Raw genomic sequence first — 18378 nt, 5'->3', positions numbered from 1 at the left:
TGGGGGATGACAAGATTTGGTTATTTTAATGTATGTTATGAGATCTTACTGTATGTAGCACACCGTCACGAAAAAAAAGAGAAAAAGGGAATGAAATCGTATATATGTACCAGCTGGTAATGGACTACTAAAGAAAAAAGGAAAGGAATTGGTGGAGAAATACGAATATCAGGAATTCAGCCTAGAATTTCCCCTCCACATATGCCCTTGGGTGCCTATTATACCTCTCAATTTATTCCTGGGGCCTTAGCATACTCGAATGCTGTTTGCCCGACATTTTGTTGCGCCCTGTTAATTATTTGCATACTGCCAAGACCCGAGTGATGCCCTGTGATTATGGGAAGGAAGTACAGGTTCGTCTCGGCTTGGGGCTTCGTAGGATCGAGTGAGATTGGAGTATCACTTGTACCATGACTACACAGCATTTGAGCACGTTCAAGGAAAGCAGTAGTCGACTCCCTGCGCACTATAGCTGAGTGTATTCACAGCAGTCGGGGGAATCAGAGACGACCAGAATCAAGATATATCCTTCCGTTCATTACGTCCGATATCAGCACGCTAGTCAAGCAATCCGCAACAAGTCCTTAAAAATACACCAGTACATCACACGCCCACGCATCCCCACAACGAAAGCTCTTTCAAGTCAGCGAGAGAAAAGAAGAAGAAGAAGTCAAAAAAACAATTTGTCATAACATAACGATACCCCCCCCCCCCCTCTGCATCTGCTCAGACAGAAAACGGCACCCAGCCCTCGACGAGTCCATCGTCTGTTGCGTTGTTAGTACATGTCACGGTTTGTAAAGGGGGGATAGATAGATATAGAGCGCAATACGTACCAACTTTTGTCAGCACCGCCCACGCCGGTAGATGCGTCATGAGCTCTTCGTAAGCGGGTATAGCACCCTTCTCGTTGACGTCGCTCCACAGACAGACGATACGTCCCTCCAACCTTCCCTTCCCACCCTTCTCCACGCCCTCCCCGCCCTCCTCACCGCCCGCCCCCGCCTCCCTAAGCCCGCCACCCCACGCCACCTCCACATCCCACCCACGCCCCCACTCACGGCTCCACAGCCTCACCTGCCTCGACCCCATCTCCGGAATCGGGTTCCCCAACCTCGGCGCCCTCTGTCCCGGCCCTCCACGGCCATTCCGCACCTCCACGTCCGTGATGTTGCGGTTATCAAAGAAGAGCCTACACGCGCGCGTATTCGCGCCCTTAAGCGACACCAGCGCCTCGCCATCGCGCAGCTTCGTGACGCTGTGGGTCAGCCACGCGGCCGTCCCGTTGCCGGCCGCGCCGGGCACGGTGGGCGCCACATTGGGCGCGGGCCCGCGCCATGAGCAGCGCGTCTGCGTCTGGTAGGGGGCGTACTCTGTTTCGGGCGCGCAGTGGAAGCCGCCTGTGGCGGCGCTGGGGACGAAGTTTGTGATGGCGCGCTCGACGAAGGCGGGGTTGCCGATGACGTGGACGAGGTTCTCGCCGGTGCGGAGGTCGACGGACTGTTTGAAGAAGAGTTTGATTCGCGCGCTGGAGGAGAAGGGGAAGGCGGTGAGGTTGTAGAAGCCTGTTGCGAGGAGGACGATGAGGAGGGCGACGGTGACGTGGTAGGTGACGCGGTGGAGGAAGGGGGCGATGGGGAGGAGGAGGACGGTGGCGAAGACGGCTATGATCATGTAGGGCACTGCTGTGTTTCCGCCGTCGCAGCCGGTTTGCTCTAGGGCTGCGGTCAAGAGGAGAGAGATTTGGCCGGAGAAGATGATTTGCAGCGGGACCGCGGCGAGGAATTGCGGGATCCAGGTCCAGGTCGGGAGGTCTTTGCTCCAGCTCTCTTCAGACCCGTAGATGTCCTCATCTTTCGGTGGCGGAATGCTGGAGCGGACGTGCCGGAAGCGAGCAGAGGTGCCATTGGTGCTCCGGAAAAGCGGGGTTGTTTCAGTAGCAGGCGAGTCATCTCCGTCATGCGCAGCTCCCTGGCCCGATCCGGGGCCCGACGGGATTGCGTTTCCTGTGGAACCAATCGACAAGTGGCCTGTTCGGTTGATTGGTTCCAGTCCGGCTTTCCATCGCAGTACGCTCACTTCATAGAGGGAGATGCAGGAAGCCAGGAATGCTCCCAGGTAAAAAATGGGAACCCAATATCCGCTGGCCAAACCTACCCCAGACGAACTGCCATATGCCACGGCAATCATGCCTACGAACCAAAACATGAACATCTCGACACAAGCATATCCTCGGGCAAGCGCGGTTGGTCTGATTGCATCCGCCCCTCGGAGTACCAACCACGACACAGTCCACCAGACAGCCAATACAGTTGCCCATACAGAGTCCGAGGATGAGTATAAAATCATCGGATTGACCTTGTGGATCAATAAAGCAGCAATCATGGAAAGGCCACTTGCGAGCACAAGGGCGACTGGAAATCGGGAGACACCACGAATTGTAGGAAGTTTGTCGCGGTTCATATAGATTCCCCCAGCAACGACACACGATGGAATGACAATCAGAACTATGGTCCAGATAAATAAGGTTTCCAGGTCGAATACTGCCATTTTCCGGCCAAAAACTGTGTTATACCCGTGAGTTTAAAGTCAACAGAAGAAATGGATAGATACGTACGATCAAACCAAACACCTGGTTTGCCCTTTCCTGGGCCTCCATTCTGATCAAATTCACTGCTAGTATCATCAACCATTGCGCGTAGCGTGTAAAGAGAGCCCCCGAGCATATGCCAGATTGAACCTTTGCTAACTGTAGAATGGTTAGCGGGAAAAGGCCGGAGAGAATCGTATGGTCTTACTATGCTTCATATCATCGTCGATGCTATGATAGCGACTCCGCGGTTTGTAAAAGGCCACATCAAGGCCTCTCATACCGAGATACCGGTGAAAGAATGAATTGTCTGTATCACTCCTGATCGAAACAAACCAATAAGTTCAAAGTTGAAAGCCAATTCCTGATGGAACACGAACCGAACTAATCCTAGTTTCCATCCATCGTTGCTCATTGCTGTGCCAAAAGGCCTTTTCCCTTTCTGATAAAACCTTGTCACCGCAGAATCATTCGACCTAAATAGTGTAGCTCTTCCACCGGCACCAGCGCCTTCTAGGTTTAAGAGCATATCTGGAAGGGCGACGATCGGTCAGCGAAGAATACGGAAATACCAAAGACCACGATGTGCCAAGCGCCATAACAGAGACACAGAAGGAATACTCACGGGGAAGCCGTCCGAGAGGATGCGCGGCAAATGCATGTGCACCGTGCTGTATTATATTAACTTTGGAAATCAAGGATAGGACGTGAATCCACTAATTACCAAGCCATCTTCCTCTCCATTGTTAAACAATGCAATAAGTCCTCTCTGTAGCCTTTTTCCACCCTTCGCCTCTGAACGAGTGAACGATTTGACAATTTGAAGCACGGAGACAATGCCAACTCCGTCGTCAGTAGCGCCTAATTTCGAGGTTGTCTGTCAGCATAAAACCTAAATTCTCAGAAACATTTGACTTGGAAACAAACCAGGCGCCGTGGAAACGCTGTCATAGTGGGCATTGACGAGAGCAGGCGAGAGCTCTGATGCAGGTCTTTCGCCGTGTATGTAAACCATGATGTTCGTTCCTTCAAAATACACCTATGCAAGCTATTAAAGAAAGTTGTAGGCGGCCTATGATGGATAGTTGGCTTACAGTACTGCCGAGCCTATCTTGGAAAAATGTAGCATTGCTTCCCTTCGTTGAGTCCGCACCGTCATTGATAAGCTCCACCGTGCCATCATACCGATCCCCAAGCTGCACCAAATCACTCCCGTTGAAGCCACCAACGCCGTTTTCCGAGAGGATCTGTTGAATCCTAGCTAGCAGGTATTCTCTAACACCGTCGTTTGATCTGCTGTTGAACGGGTGGTGGGTCCTTGTTAGAAACTCAAGGTCCTTGAACGCCTCGTCAACACTGACACCCCAACGATCCAATTCGCTACGTGATGCAACATCAGGAACTCGACGGTCGATCCAGATCAATGCGGTGAAGAGGCTGAGATATGTGACCAGGGTGAAAAGTGTAACTGGTAGGGGACGGAAGCCTGTGGTTGACTTTGAGCTTATTGTCCTGCTCAAGTGGGTAAAGCGTGTAATCGTGCGCGTAATGGTGGAATGGAGAGCTGTTTTGGCACGTGCCGCCCGCGAGGGGGAAGTTGATTCCATCTCAGTTTCCGGAGAAGCAGACCGCGCTGAGGCGATAGTCAAAGTTGCGATAGTGAATGGGCGGGGAGTTGTAGGCCTACATGTTGAGTCCTACACGTACGTAATGGGTTGTTTGCCAAGCGTTATCACGTGTCAGGGTTCCAGTTACATAGTAGAGTAATACCTACTGCATACATGTATACATATGTCTCGATGTCGGGCTCTCAAGCCGCTGCACGGCTTTCTAGCCCTCCTCTCTTGCACTTGTGGTCTAGCTTCAGCTTCGCTGTAATCCCAACCTTCCGGAGTTGCTTAACCCTGAATTAAACTTTAGGGCAATTGTAAACCAGGGTTTATGAAGTCCCGAGTGAGACTCTATGAAGTACCTACATGTAATTTATGTAGTGTCGAGCTATTTGCTAGGATTCAATAGGTTAGGTGGTCCACCGTGCATGTAGTACCTACAGTTCCTATACTCGCGCGGCCGGTTTAAAGCCGCTAAATTACTATGGCGAGTGATCTGACAGTATAAGTCTTTAGATCAATTATGTACCTTTTTTGTATGAGCGGCTTCAATCCGGCAGCGCGAGTACATGTAGTTCTTAACATCTTGTGAGTGGCTAAGCGCATTTTATCCTGCTCATTTTGATCGCAGCTGTAACTTCATGTTGGCACACTCAGCCTAGAAGCTTTCTACCATCTGTGCTAGATACCAACTTTTGTAGAGAGTACATGTAGTGCCCGGCGGCACAGTTGAGCCAAAAGCACAGACCGTTCCGGTCTCTTCGTCAGGGCGTAGGGCTCGCTTAGCTCACACATACTCCGACATTTTTTCCAGAAAAAAGGCTTGGCGAGAATGTTAAATATGTAGGTACATGTATGTATACATACTGTCTTTATCACGGCTGGAGACGCTTCCGTCTACCACAGCTTCGCTGTTCTCGGTCGCTCCGCTTCCCTCACGGAGGGTCCCCAATCATCATAATAAATATCTTGAATAATAAATTACATAAATCAGAGTGACAAAACATGACCACGGTCGCATCGCTCCCCCTCGCATCCAAATCGTCCAAAACACTCCATAGTAGCTAGAACAGGAAATATTATCCATTCAAACATACAATGCCCAAACACAACGTCAAACTAAAATCACTCAAGACTGCAGTCCTGTGGTCTCTGCTTCTGAAGTACGTGCTTCCAAACCATCCCGAGGCGTTGAAAGAATGAAAACAAGGAGCCCTTTGGCACGTACCCCATATATCTAGATTGCCATGCAGAAGCAAAAGACCCTAGATGCCTGACATCAGTATCATCTCACTGTCTGCGCATATTCCGAAAATCGATCTTACCTTCGATTGGCCCTAGCTCACCGAATCCCACAGCCTCAAGCACCCACGGTGCGAGGACGACCAAGATCCCAAGTGCAATAATGGTACAATATACGGGGTGATCTCTCACGAAAGATATCGCTGCATCGGTCGCCTTGTCAAAGGCCTCTTTCATGACCTGTCCCATTGCAGTGCCATTCTTGAGAGCATTCTCTAGTGCATTCAGAATTGCAATCCCAATGCTTTCAGTCCATCCGTACTCCGTCACGATATTATTGATTGCTTGCTCGAGATCGCGGCCCTTCTTTTCTGCGCTGTACAGCGTATTGATGACCTCGGTTGCAACATCTTGAGCAGTGCGCCCCACCTTGTCCTCCTTAAACTCGAGGTGGTTCTTATCGTTGACCACGTTGTCAACTTTAACGATGTCAGTGCTAGCCTTGCTTGTCAGGCACTCGACGACCGCTTGGAAAAGGAAGCTCATTTCTGCATTGAATCAGTATGGATTTGATCTGTGATAGGTTAATTACCATACTTTGACTGTTCTAATGATGTTGATATTTGAATACTAAGAACTGAGTGCTCTGCTTTTTGAACGCCACTGAAAATAATCCGTTCTATTGCTGCGAAGACTCGGATCCGAAGAGGTTGAATGGCTTTAGCCATTCTTACCAGAAAGGCGGGTGCGGGGCTCTTATACTTATGGTGCGCCTACGTGGCAACTCTTTTGTCTCAAACCAGACTTTGGGGCATCAGCAAGCTCGTGTATTAGTCAGGGCGCACCCCCTTTCATCCTGACGCACGCCTCGCGCCCCGAGCTCCTGCAACGTCTGGGAGTGCCAGTGTAACGGGGGTCTCTTCTCAGAGAAATAGAACAGGAGAGAATAGAGACGGCCATGCAAGATAGACAATCAGGTTGCAGATTATTCAAAGATACTATCTCTAGAACTCGATAATCCTTAAGGGCTCTGCTACCGATAAGAACTTGGTTTTTTTTCTCATAAAGACTGAGAGAACAGGACTCAAGGGCGAGAATGAGCCTGAGTACTTATACTCTGAAGACTTCTATTCCCTGCTCCTAACTCCTTAATAAGTTCCGGTGAAGCCTTTCCTCAGTCTGGGAGACAATACCACCGCTACCCCTCTTTCTTCTAAGTGCCAGCAGGTGTTTCTGATATTCAAGGCAACCACCCTTAGTCAAAGCCATTGTAACACCTGCAGCGTTGGTTGCTACACAACTGGGGCCTACATGAATGAGCTGCCACTCATGTGTAAGCTTAATCATTGCTATAGAGCTTTTTGCTTATTGTAGACTTCCCTGGCATAGTCCCTGTCACTATCGGCAGGCTTGCAATACTCAGAGGATACAGAGGATCACCGGGCAATCAGAGCTTCAGTCTGGATGGCCTTCTAGTCACTGGCGAGGCATAGACTCGTCAGTCATCGCTCTCATGAATATATCCTCTTCCTAGCGCTCAGAACGTAGTTACTCTAACAGCTGGTAGCTAACTACACTGCCGGTACTTGCATATCACTGTGCAACTGTCTTCTAACAATAACTCTCAGCATGTAACCGGGCCCTGTGTGTACTCATACACCAGATATTTGAAATGGCTCCATTACAGATGCACTACAATTTAGTGTTTCGGATTTGTTTGTTAGGCTTTATGAAACGTTCTCTTTCTCTTGCAAGATTAGGTCAGGTTATATCAGATTAGATTAGATTAGATGAGATGAGATTAAATTAGTGGACCTAATAATTACATCGCTTTTCCAAGTCGAATCAAACTCCTAGATTGCTCTCAGAGCACTCAGTAGTTCTTCGAAATGTTCAGTAAAACGAGTGAGGATGAATGATTTGATTGCGGAAATACCAATAACACCAGATGATCCCTGCCATACGAGGGTTAACGGCAAAAAATTTCACGCCAAGAATTGATTTCTAATCAAAAATATCGTGAGCACTGCGGATATTCCTGCCAATCATCAGAATGGCTTCTAGCAAGCGATCCTCCGGTGCAGCAACCCCCCCGCAAAGCGTACTCGACTCCCTTCAAGTCGACTTGAAGAATATGAAGGTTCAACGACTGAAGCAGATGAGCCTGATATACCTCAACAGTTACTGACACTACTAGTTCCAGCCCGTAGCAGTCAATCGACAGCCACTGCCACCACCACCGCCGCCCAATTGACTCGAAAAAATCTTTTTCATACTTTTGAAACCCCTAGGAGCAGTGGGGATAGTCCTAGGAGGTGGTATTTCATCTCTCCGAGGATCATACTGACAGTTTCGAATATCAGAAGCCAATTGAGTCAGAAGTACAAGAGATAGTTAATAATAGCCACTCAGACTATGATGATACTCCAGAGAACGACCGCGAGGGCTCTGACGAAGATGAATAGAGACCTCCACCTTCTTCGCAGAGGCCTCAAACTGGTGGAAAGAGGTTTTTTTCAGTTCAGCTGACTACTGCCAGAGCATTGGGCAATGCTTGGAGGAAACCAACTGGCGCAGTAGCCGAGGTCATTGCTTCATCTGATATGTCAGTGGACGTGGTACAGGTTAGATCTACCTTGATCATTGATGCTCTTTCTGATGCACGTATTAGGAGCTAATAACTCAGCTGAGAACTCGATCGGGTGCTAAGGTCATGCAAATAGGGGGTCAGAGGAAAGCAGCACCCACTTCAATTAGCCAGAACACATCCTTCAGAACACCCTCGGTGTAACAGCGAATACCCCTGGCATTTCAGAGAATACCTCTAACATCCTCACAGTCGAGGCCCTCTGCACTTCTTCTGGATTCTGAGTATACTGCTTCTACGCGCCATATTGATCTTTCTTCGCTATGATCTCGGTATGTGGAGTCGTCCCCCAGTTACCCTGGTACATATCGCTCTTCACCGCCTGCTCAAGGCAGCGACCTTGTGGTAGTTGGCAAAAGCTCTGCAAGCAGTCATCAGATTCCTTCAAGCCACAGTCAAGGTCGATCGCAAAGAACCTACGATATCGAATACCAGTACTACTCAATGCAGCGGGACTAGAGTATTCCGATGCCAGAAAGTGAGAGTATTCCGATACCGGAAAGCGAGGTTAGTATTTCGGAGGACATTCACGATGCCTTGGAGAGCAGTGACAATATTCCTTCTAGCCAATTGACTTAGAAGTCTGTGGTCTCTAACTTTAGGAGTGCAAATGTGTTGTCAGTGCAGGCTCAGCATATTGAGAAAGAGTATAGCTTGTTAATCGGGGAGCATAATCTGTTCATTGAACCCTTTCCACTTGCAGCAAGACTTTCGGTACTGGGAGTGAGCATGTAGGCAAGCACAAGTCGCCAAGTGGGGTGTAGAGTTGAGCTTGATGAGGTTGTTATTAAACAGGTGAGTACCCTAGAAGAAATGAAGAGTGCTTTCATGGATCGATTAGTGAATATACTGGGTTACGAGGAGTTGGATTAGTCAGAAAGGTTCTATTGGATTCTACCGGGTTCTGTTGATTGTTAAATGTATGAGTCACTTTGGATTTGTCCTCGCGGGGATTTCCTTGGGTACATTAGGGGGGTTCGTTTGTATTTCTTGTTCTTTTCCTTTTTCCCTCTTTACGCAACGTCTTCTGTACCTACGCTGTCTACTACTATACAATACTATCTTCCTCTTCTTCACTCGAGAAGACCACCGCTTCGCTATCTCTTATCCCGTTGACCCTTACCAACGCTGAAGTCCCTTAAACCCCTATTGCGAGATCCCACACTGACCTCTACCACTCCCTTCGTACCCTGCGGAATACTCGCTACTCGCCCCCTTGAGAAGTGCTCTGATAGGCTAATTGAGATCGGATGGGGTAGAAGTCTGCACTTCTGTGTCTGTTCCTACTTGATGCACAAGGTGAAACGAAGTCTGGCCTACGCAACGATATACAGCTTTGCAAATATTGCAGGGCCGGAGGCAAGGGCCACTCGCGTGGAACATGTTTTGAAGAATGATTGTTTCTTGAGCCCTAAAGAGTATTACGAGGTATGGTGGATGCCCAGAGAGCACTCGAGATAACCCTAATGGATTCTAGACCTACCACTTGCGATTCCTGGCTCTAGATATTATCGATATATTATATTTCAAATACTTTATTGGGGTTAGGATGCGGGGGGTTAGGGATACAGAGTTCCTCGATCAGATAACACCTATCCTGATTTTCCTTATAGCGACCGCGAATCAGGAAAGTGAACAATTTCTGAAAAGCATCTCCTGAGCCTCCAGAGAATCAAAAACCGTTTTGTTGTCTCAGGAGAATCTCAGGAGACTCAGGAGACTGTTGGGAGGCTGCTTAAAATGTACAATCTTGCTGATGCGGTCTGGCATGGAATTCGAGCGTGGTCAACAGGAAGTTACGTGAAGCCTGAAAAGTTTCAGTCATAGAATGAGAGTGTTGTGAGTAAGTACCGCCCGATGCCTCCATTAGTGTCGTGAGTGCCCTGGGAACAATGATTGGTACTACTAGGGCTATATGAGTTTGCCGCGAGTGAAATGGGAGCAATGATTGGAGCTCTTAGGGCTTCTCAAGGGGGCGAGTAGCGAGTATTCTGCAGGGTACGAAGGGGGTAGTAGAGGTTGTTGTGGGATCTCGCAATAGGGGTCCTGAGGAATTCTAGCATCGGTGAGGGTCAACGGGGCAAGGGGCAGCGAAGCGGTGGTCTCCTTGAGTAAAGAAGAGGAGAGTAATATTGTATAGTAATAGACAGCGTAGGTACAGAAGACGTTGCATAAAGAAAGAAAGGAAAGGAAAAGAACAAGAAGAACAAACGAACCCCCCTAATATACCCAAGGAAATCCCAGCGATGACAAATCCGAAGTGACTCATACATTGACAACCAACAGAATCCTGTAGAACCCAATAGAATCTTTCTGACTAATCCAACTCCTCGTAACCCAGTGTATTCACTAATCGATCCATGAAAGGCTATACGAGATTGCCGCAAGTGCTATGAGAGCAATGAGTGGTGCTCCTATGGCCATACGAGATTGCCAAGCTGATACACAACTTCAAATAGAACTGTTCGCTAGAATGAGCAACACATGGAAGGGGAAGAGTACCCAGAACCAAGAGGCAACCTTAGAGGTAATGAAGGATAATCTTCGAGAAAAGGCATGATAGTTTTAGATTGTGGTTATAATTTTCTAAATAGTAACCCCAATAGATACGAGATAAAAATGGCACAACGATAGAGGTGATACCGGAAGAGGGTTTTAGCGAGGATGCTGAAGCTTTGGCTGCGGACCTTACCGTATTCTGAGATGCGTTGAGAGCATTCACGAGCATTCCAGGAGTTACACAGAACAATAGCGACATCGCTCAAGACGAGGTGATTAATGCGCAGCTTCGCGGAATTGATAGCTAGGAAGAGCATGAGGAGGAGAAGCTGAAACTACCTATAGGGGGGGAGAGTGGGGATGAGGTAGAGGACTACAAAGGGAGAGGAACAGGGGCAGGTAGGGAGTAATCACGAGTGCTAAGGGGGCATCGGGTAGTGAATAAGGGGCATTTATCACTATATTATTATTTGTAGTTTTGTTCTTTAATGGTGTATTGTATTTATTAGCTCGATGGGTGGTGAATACTTATAGTTCTGACAGTGCTATCATGACTGCTCTGAAGACAATAGAGAGGGGGGTTCAAGGGATATCGGGGCGGTGTCTTGATGAGCTAAGGAACTCATGGAGTTAACGTGAATACTAGAGGGCGTTTGGGGGCGATTGTTGTATGCCAGGGGTGCACAGGGCATCGACTTGGAGGAATCGGTCTGTCAGGCAAGCCATAGAGGAGGAAATACTCTCCAGCGGAGACCTGATATAGAAATAAGGACCAGAGAGAAGAAATATAGTTCCGGCGACGTCAGAAGAGCATGGGGTGGTCGGAATATTACCCGACACCGCTAAAGCAGTCGAGAACTCTCCAGGAATGATCAGGACAGAGAGGAGAATAACTGGCGAGTGGATAAGGCGCTTAGCATTGTCAGGTAGCTGACTTTACTATCTGGGGATGCCGGGCGTTACTATGCGGTACCATGGTGCGCATTGTGCAGGGGTGTATATCACGGCGCGCCAGGAGCACTCACGGTATCTTTGGGGAGGGGGTTTATCTACCAAGCGCCCTGAGCGCCCTGAACGCCCAGAGCCTCTGGCGAAGGCTGCGAGTTTGCTGATTGTCACGTGTATTTAATTAATAAAGCTGGAGTTGCCCTACGGCTTCCCCTCCTCGGGTTGAACTCTTCTCCTCTCTCTGGAGCCTCCTCCTCACCGAAGAACTCCACCTTTTTTCTCTCCCTGGGTAACGCATCCTCATCAGAAACGCAAAGATAGTGCAGCCTACGAGACTGTGGAAAACAGTAAACATGGCAGTTCTCCTCTCTCAACAACCGGACCAAGCCTCGGCTAAGTTCGGTTAATCTCTTTCTACCGGCCGGGTAGCGGCTAAATGCTTGACACCGGCTCAGCCCCACGGGGAGGAGTTCCCCTTCGATATTACACTGCATTCGATCGCGGACCCATCGGGCGGTACGGCTATATTAGCCATTTGGTTACTCTTTTATCTTTCCTTTGTTGTGTTTTTCGTTTTGTGGAGGTCAGGGGAAGTTTCTTGTCATCTGCTTTGTAAGAAGATGTGCGGTTGTTATCAGACCATAGTTATTTTAACAAGGGACTGGGCGGGGGATAGGAGGGGTTTTGTTCAAGCCATAGCTTAGGCTCCATGCGATATTCATGTACCCAGAAACAATAGAAACTATGAAACAAAAAAAAAAAAAAAAAGTTGCCCTACGGCTTTAATTGATTTATTCAATGCCAAGCCGAAGGGTTTGGTTCGAGACAAGCCACTCTTAAAGGTAACCAAAAGTGATGAAAAGTCAAACGCTTATAACTTTACCACCAAAAAACATAAAAGAAATAGGTAAAGTAAAAGTGTAGTAGTAATGATGAAGTTTACGTTTTCTTTACAGATTTTTGATATCTATCCTAGTTGTGAAGTTATTAGAGATTGAACCCGGCTGTTTTTGTATGTAAAAAGCGCCTGAGCAAAGTGGCTAGGAATAAGCCCTCTCATTGGCCTTGGAGTTCACCTTGCAGCCACGATTCCAGATACCGCCGTGTCACCTTGTTGGCACACTCATCCTCCCTATAACTATCACACCGCGCGGGGGAATTCTAGAAGCTTTCAAGCGGTCCTTTCGACTATAACGAACTCTTATTTAATTTTAGAAACGTTCGCGCGCTGTCGATCAGAACATAGCAAGTTATTATGTGCAAATATCTTATGTCGAAGCTATGGCCGAACCGTCGCCGCAAAAAGGTTCAAGTGTCGGCTGCCTTGCCGGGGCTCCCTGCATCAGAAGCAGAAGGGCAGGATTCTATTATCGAGTAAATCAAACACGTATCTTTGTTTTTGTCCGATGTTATCGCATCTAACGCACAGCTATTTTTACTGTTAGTGGAGGGGTATTTCGCTTGGGAAATGCTCCTATTCAGGTCCCCACAGCTTCGTCAACAGATCCTCCCGGTCCATCTAGTTCTCCACGCCCCACAGGAACTACGGAAGCACAGAGTTCGAATTCTATTGATGAGTAATCAAATACTCTTTCCCAAAGTTCGGAAGTATCGTGTTTAACAGCAAGTGCTAGCGCTATTAGGACTAGTGCACATGCTATAGCTACAAAACCCTTTGCGATCGCATCGTCGAGTGGTTCAGGTACATATATACCTGAAGTAAAACTTGAACCGGCTGCTCCCGCGGTAACCTTAACGTATGAATTCCGGTTCATATTAGTGTTTCGTTAGCTAACATATGTCAGAAGACCGAAAATATCTACGGAAACTGATTCAACAGTATCAACTCCTAACAGTGGGGTCCTTGGGACCTCTGCTGCTACACCCAGTCGGTACGAGCATAGATTCATGGCGTGGGAAATATAATGAAATACACTGACGAAGTAATCGTTTCTAGAGCTTTAAACCTATGGAGGCTTGCTGTAGATAAGTTGGAAGACGAAACTCGAAAAAATATCGCTGGGTCGGGGGATGACATTGATCTAGTCAAGGCCCTCATTGATGAGATAAACAAGAAAAAGAAGGCATGCAATGCAAAGAGATGGTTTTATACAAACAGCAAGGGGGAAAATATATTTTATGTTGAAGCCCTTGTAGGGCAGCTCAACAAGTATGCACAGCTCGGCGATGTTGCTCTTCAGCACCATCCTGATATCGTAGCACTCGCATGGTCAGGCTTTAGGTTTCTCCTACAAGTACGTTGCGTCTCAATTGTAAACCCAATAACTACCCTAGCTCATTTGCTTACTTAAATCCTTAGGTTGGGACAGCTTACACAGGGGACATGCGCACCGTTTCGGAAAGCTTGGAATATATAGTGCGCACATTGTTCTGCTGTGATATCTATGAGAGATTGTACTGTGGGACTAGTCAGCTTAGTGCGGTTCAGTATCTCAATACGTCACTTGTCGACCTATATGTTTCTATCCTAAAATACCTCTGCTACGTTAAGAAATACCTCGGCGAGAACACCGGAAGTAGGTCGTCAATTTAGCAGTTCTCGCGAGAAATGGGCCAGGATATACTGACACATATATCGTACTAAGCTCGTGTGCTCCAAAGCTTTTTTTCGGATTTGAAGACTTTCTTAGATATTATCCGAGAGAAGGAAAGCTTAGTGCTGGTAAATGTCGATATCGCTGAGAAAGAAGGTTTGTACCGAGGTGTCCCTTTTGGATTAGAAAGGAACAAAGCTAAGACTCGTATCTGATATCTAGCATCCGCAGCAGAACGAAAAGGTATGGGATCATCGCTTATTTTATTTACCCGAGGAACCGTTAGCTTACTCTCGGATAGAACAGAGACACGAAACCGGGAGGTTGAAAGCACTACTAGCGGAGATAAAAGAGCCGCTTAAAAATATTAAGGACGCAGTGGAAGCGGTCTACAGAGAAATTAAAAGCAAGTGAAAATTGATATATATTCCTCTTACGATTGCATTTGCTGACGTATATAGCAATAGGGGATAGGAAATTGAAGATTTTAAATTGGTTATCTGAAATCAAGTTTATCGACCACCATCAATTTGCTCGCGAACGTCGTCAGAAGAACACTGGACTGTGGCTGCGGGAGAACAAAACGTTCGTGGAGTGGAGGGATTCTGAATCATCTTCACTTCTTTGGCTACGCGGGGACGGTGAGTTTAAGAGTTCACTCCTATTTAACGGAATTTCCTCGCTGAAATGCGGTCTTTCACGACATAGCTGGATATGGCAAAACTACCCTAGTGTAAGTAGAATTCATCAGCGTTTCTACATATAAGATATACGTATTTACTATTTACTGATATAGCTCCTACGTTATCGACGAGTTACGAGAAAATATCGACAGAAATGAATGTGTTTTGGCGTATTTCTACTGCAATTATAAGGAAGACGACCGCAGGAAACCAGATACAGTTTTGCGTACTCTTATCAAACAGTTTTGCTTAAAAGACCCTGGGGACCCTGAGGGCCCTGAGGACCCGAATCTAGTTCCCGCACGTATTTTGTCACTATATGAGCAAAGGGAGGGACAAGGACACGCGTCAGGCGGTCTTCGACATCAGGAAAGCACCGATCTCATCCTAAAGCTATCGGAAATGTATTTGCAAGTAATTATTATTGTCGACGCCCTCGACGAATGTTATCAAGACACACGAAATGTTTTGTTCTACGCCCTCAAGAGTTTAGTAGACGCTGGGAGCAATATTAAGGTGTTTTTAGCAAGTCGATATGAGCAAGATATAGAACGTATGTTTGACGGCTATAAGTGCCATTATATCCAACCCTCGGACAACACCAATGATATCAATAATTATATTGATTTGCAACTCGATTTACGTTGTGATGCCCGGAGATGTGGAGCGGAAAAGCTCCTGCTTGTTGGGGAAGTTGATGATGCGCTAAAGGAGGAGATTAGCCGGACACTTAAAGAAAAGGCCAACGGAATGTATGTATCTTTCGCTTGGTTTATTTGAAAATTTACCTAGGCTCACATTACAAATGCTAGGTTCATGTGGGTGAACCTACAGATTTTAGCTCTGTGCGAGGAGCCAACTGCCAGTTGTGTTCGAGAAGCCCTTAAAAAGCTCCCAAAAGATTTAAAAGAAACATATGACCGGATCATAGAGCGCACCCAGACGAACGAAAGCTACAGTCGTATTGCCCAGTCGGTGCTGAGTTGGTTGCTCTCCGCCCAGGAGCCGTGCTCACTTTCAACAATTCTTCAAGGTCTTGCTGTGGGCCCCGGCGAGGATAAGTTTGACCCAGATATTCTTAGATTAACCCTGCCTCGAGTACTCGATTGTTGCAAAAACCTTATCGTCAATGATAGCAATACTCAGAACCTCCGGTTCGCTCACTTTTCGGTGCAGGAGTATCTCCTCGGTAATCCTAAATTTAAAGAAGGGTCTATAAACCATGCCACCATGGCGGAGATATGCCTGAAAGTACTTCTATATCATCACTCAGAGTCCAAATCCCGCCAAGAAATAGGATTCCTTATGAAATATGCAATCAAGCATTGGGCGACGCACGTGCGATTATCAGGATCTCCTCCGCAGTCCACTTTGTATGAACGGTGCATAGAGTTTTTAAAGCCATCAACAGCTTATAACTTATGGGTTTCAGCTGCAAAAGAGGAAGACGATCCTTTTAAGGTTTCTGAGACTACTTTCGTTTCTCCATTTTGGGTAGCATGTTATTATAGACTTTGCGATTTTTTTAATGTTGAAACGAGCAGCGAGAAAATTTTGAATGAGGTAAATCATCGTTCCTGGACACCACTCTCATGGGCGGCGGAGAAGGGCCGCGACCAAGTGGTAAAACTGCTTCTGCGGGATAGCCGCATAGATGTCAACAGAGCGAACAAGCGCGGCTGGACACCACTCTCATGGGTGGCGGAGGACGGTCACGACAAGGTGGTAGAACTGCTTCTGGGGGATAGCCGCACAGATGTTAACATAGCGGATACTGAGTATGGCCGGACACCACTCTTATGGGCGGTACAGAAGGGTCACGACAAGGTGGTAGAACTGCTTCTGGGGGATAGCCGCACAGATGTTAACATAGCGGATACTGAGTATGGCCGGACACCACTCTTATGGGCGGTAGAGAAGGGTCACGACAAGGTGGTAGAACTGCTTCTGTGGGATAGCCGCATAGATGTCAACAGAGCGGACAAGCACGGCCGGACACCGCTCATGGGCGAGGGAAAATAATCACAAAAAAGTCGTACGTGTCTTATTATCAGCAGCAAATAAGGACAGTCCAGCATCCAGCACCAGGATAGTATAGTTCTACAGCAGCATCTTTCGCATCTCTCCCGTTATGGAGAGGCAATTGGAGGAACGGGGGGATTAAACTTGTTAGTTGTGTGTTTTGGCTTGAGAAGATTAGAAATTGTGATGTGGTTTGGAATCTAGTCGTGATTTTTGGGGATCTGTGTTTCTTTTCCTTCATTTCTTTTCAGTCTATTTATGTTTGGCAACGTACGGTTCATGATCAACTATAGCTAGCAAATTACATCTATTATCACGTCTACCTTGAGGCAGGGGGCAGGGCGCTGCAGCGGTCTTCGCGGTACTTCTCTTCAGACCCAGCTCCGGGCGGGCGCATGCGTAGGTAGACGCCATCTCCATATACTAGCTACAGGTGCAGCAGGTTCCCGGGCCTGCTTGTTTCCACAGCTCACTATCGGTCTGTTATATTTTGTGCCCTCTAGTGCGGAAACTTCCTGCGCACTCATTTCATCTTAATTGATAACCCCCGTCCACGATTATCCCCCACAGCCCAGCTACCATGCACACACACCATCCCGAGCCCATCCAAAGGTACCGCCATGAGTGCTTATGATTACCGTCGGCATCGGCTATATATGTGTATATACACGTCCCCAGTCCATATCCATATATCTGGCTACCAACCCAACCGCGGCGATCCGGAGCCCGCGCTACAAATTGACTGACGCGGCGGCAGCCTCCGGATCCCCGCCCGGGAGCCCGCACGGAGTTGTGCGTTCAGCGGACAGTAACACGATAGAACCGAAGCGACATATCCACGCAGATCACCTCTGCAAGGAAGGTGTGGCTCGGCCATCAAACGTTTTCGAAAACAATTTCTTGGTGCCCGCCGGGTCTGGCGACCGATCGGGGGCAGGCTGCGCTCATAGGATATCACTCGGTCGTTCGATCTACCGGTTTAAATTTTCTCTGCAAGATTGGCATCTTATCGCTGTAAGGGGTGATATTCTATTGTCTTCGGTGAGAGCGGGGTTCGGGTTGGTTTGGGGGGGGGGGGGAGGGGGGCGCGGTTCAGAATACGCTTGCCTCGTCCACTAACACTACTAGCTCGATGCATGATATTTGTCGGGTCCAACATGAGACGAAAGAGCCTACCTTGGGTCGTGTGATGCCCGGGATTTCTCATATAATGCGGAGTCCAAATAGGTCTGTAAATGGTAGCTTCTCGGTACCTAGGCCCTATGCCCAGAATTGGCAACGATACAACTCTATCTCCGGTATCCCAGGAGGAGTGCATCGCAAAGATACAAGCCAAAAGATCAAGCTAAAGGGCTAGGCACAGTATATAACTGATAAAAGACACTCCTTCTCTTCTACTTCTATCCCCCCGCTTGTATATTATCGGAACTAACCCCGCTTTCGAAATACTGACTCTAGGTAATTGCCTATCGCACCTGAACCTGGCCATGGTAGGGGACTATTTCAAACGTAAGAGTAAACAATCACCGGCAGCGAACCTGCCTGAGTAATATGAATCTGTGGTGAATAAACAAGCAAGATA

General features: G+C 47.7%; 2 protein-coding genes across 2 annotated transcripts; one reads left to right on the top strand and one right to left on the bottom strand.

The window, feature by feature from the left end:
• Positions 1 to 726: 726 nt before the first annotated feature.
• Positions 727 to 6170, bottom strand: H6S33_007614 (uncharacterized protein; the record flags this gene model as incomplete). Its single annotated transcript, XM_044839215.1, has 11 exons — positions 727 to 767; positions 837 to 2564; positions 2618 to 2749; positions 2927 to 3121; positions 3216 to 3261; positions 3315 to 3451; positions 3518 to 3629; positions 3685 to 4076; positions 5526 to 5990; positions 6040 to 6049; positions 6102 to 6170. 11 exons carry the CDS (start codon positions 6168 to 6170, stop codon positions 727 to 729), a joined length of 3327 nt encoding a protein of 1108 aa, XP_044688487.1.
• Positions 6171 to 12791: 6621 nt separating this feature from the next.
• Positions 12792 to 16796, top strand: H6S33_007613 (uncharacterized protein; the record flags this gene model as incomplete). Its single annotated transcript, XM_044839204.1, has 13 exons — positions 12792 to 12910; positions 12982 to 13113; positions 13171 to 13293; positions 13342 to 13428; positions 13494 to 13791; positions 13857 to 14073; positions 14143 to 14247; positions 14314 to 14334; positions 14393 to 14497; positions 14559 to 14732; positions 14800 to 14824; positions 14888 to 15526; positions 15587 to 16796. The coding sequence occupies 13 exons, from the start codon at positions 12792 to 12794 to the stop codon at positions 16794 to 16796; spliced, it is 3255 nt and encodes a 1084-aa protein (XP_044688486.1).
• Between the last annotated feature and the right edge of the window lie 1582 nt (positions 16797 to 18378).

The sequence above is a fragment of the Morchella sextelata genome, assembly GCF_020137385.1.
Source record: "Morchella sextelata strain SCLS chromosome Unknown scls_24, whole genome shotgun sequence".
Lineage (NCBI taxonomy): Eukaryota > Fungi > Ascomycota > Pezizomycetes > Pezizales > Morchellaceae > Morchella > Morchella sextelata.
The sequence above is the reverse complement of the archived record's forward strand: the minus strand, read 5'-3'. Positions and strand labels throughout refer to the sequence as shown.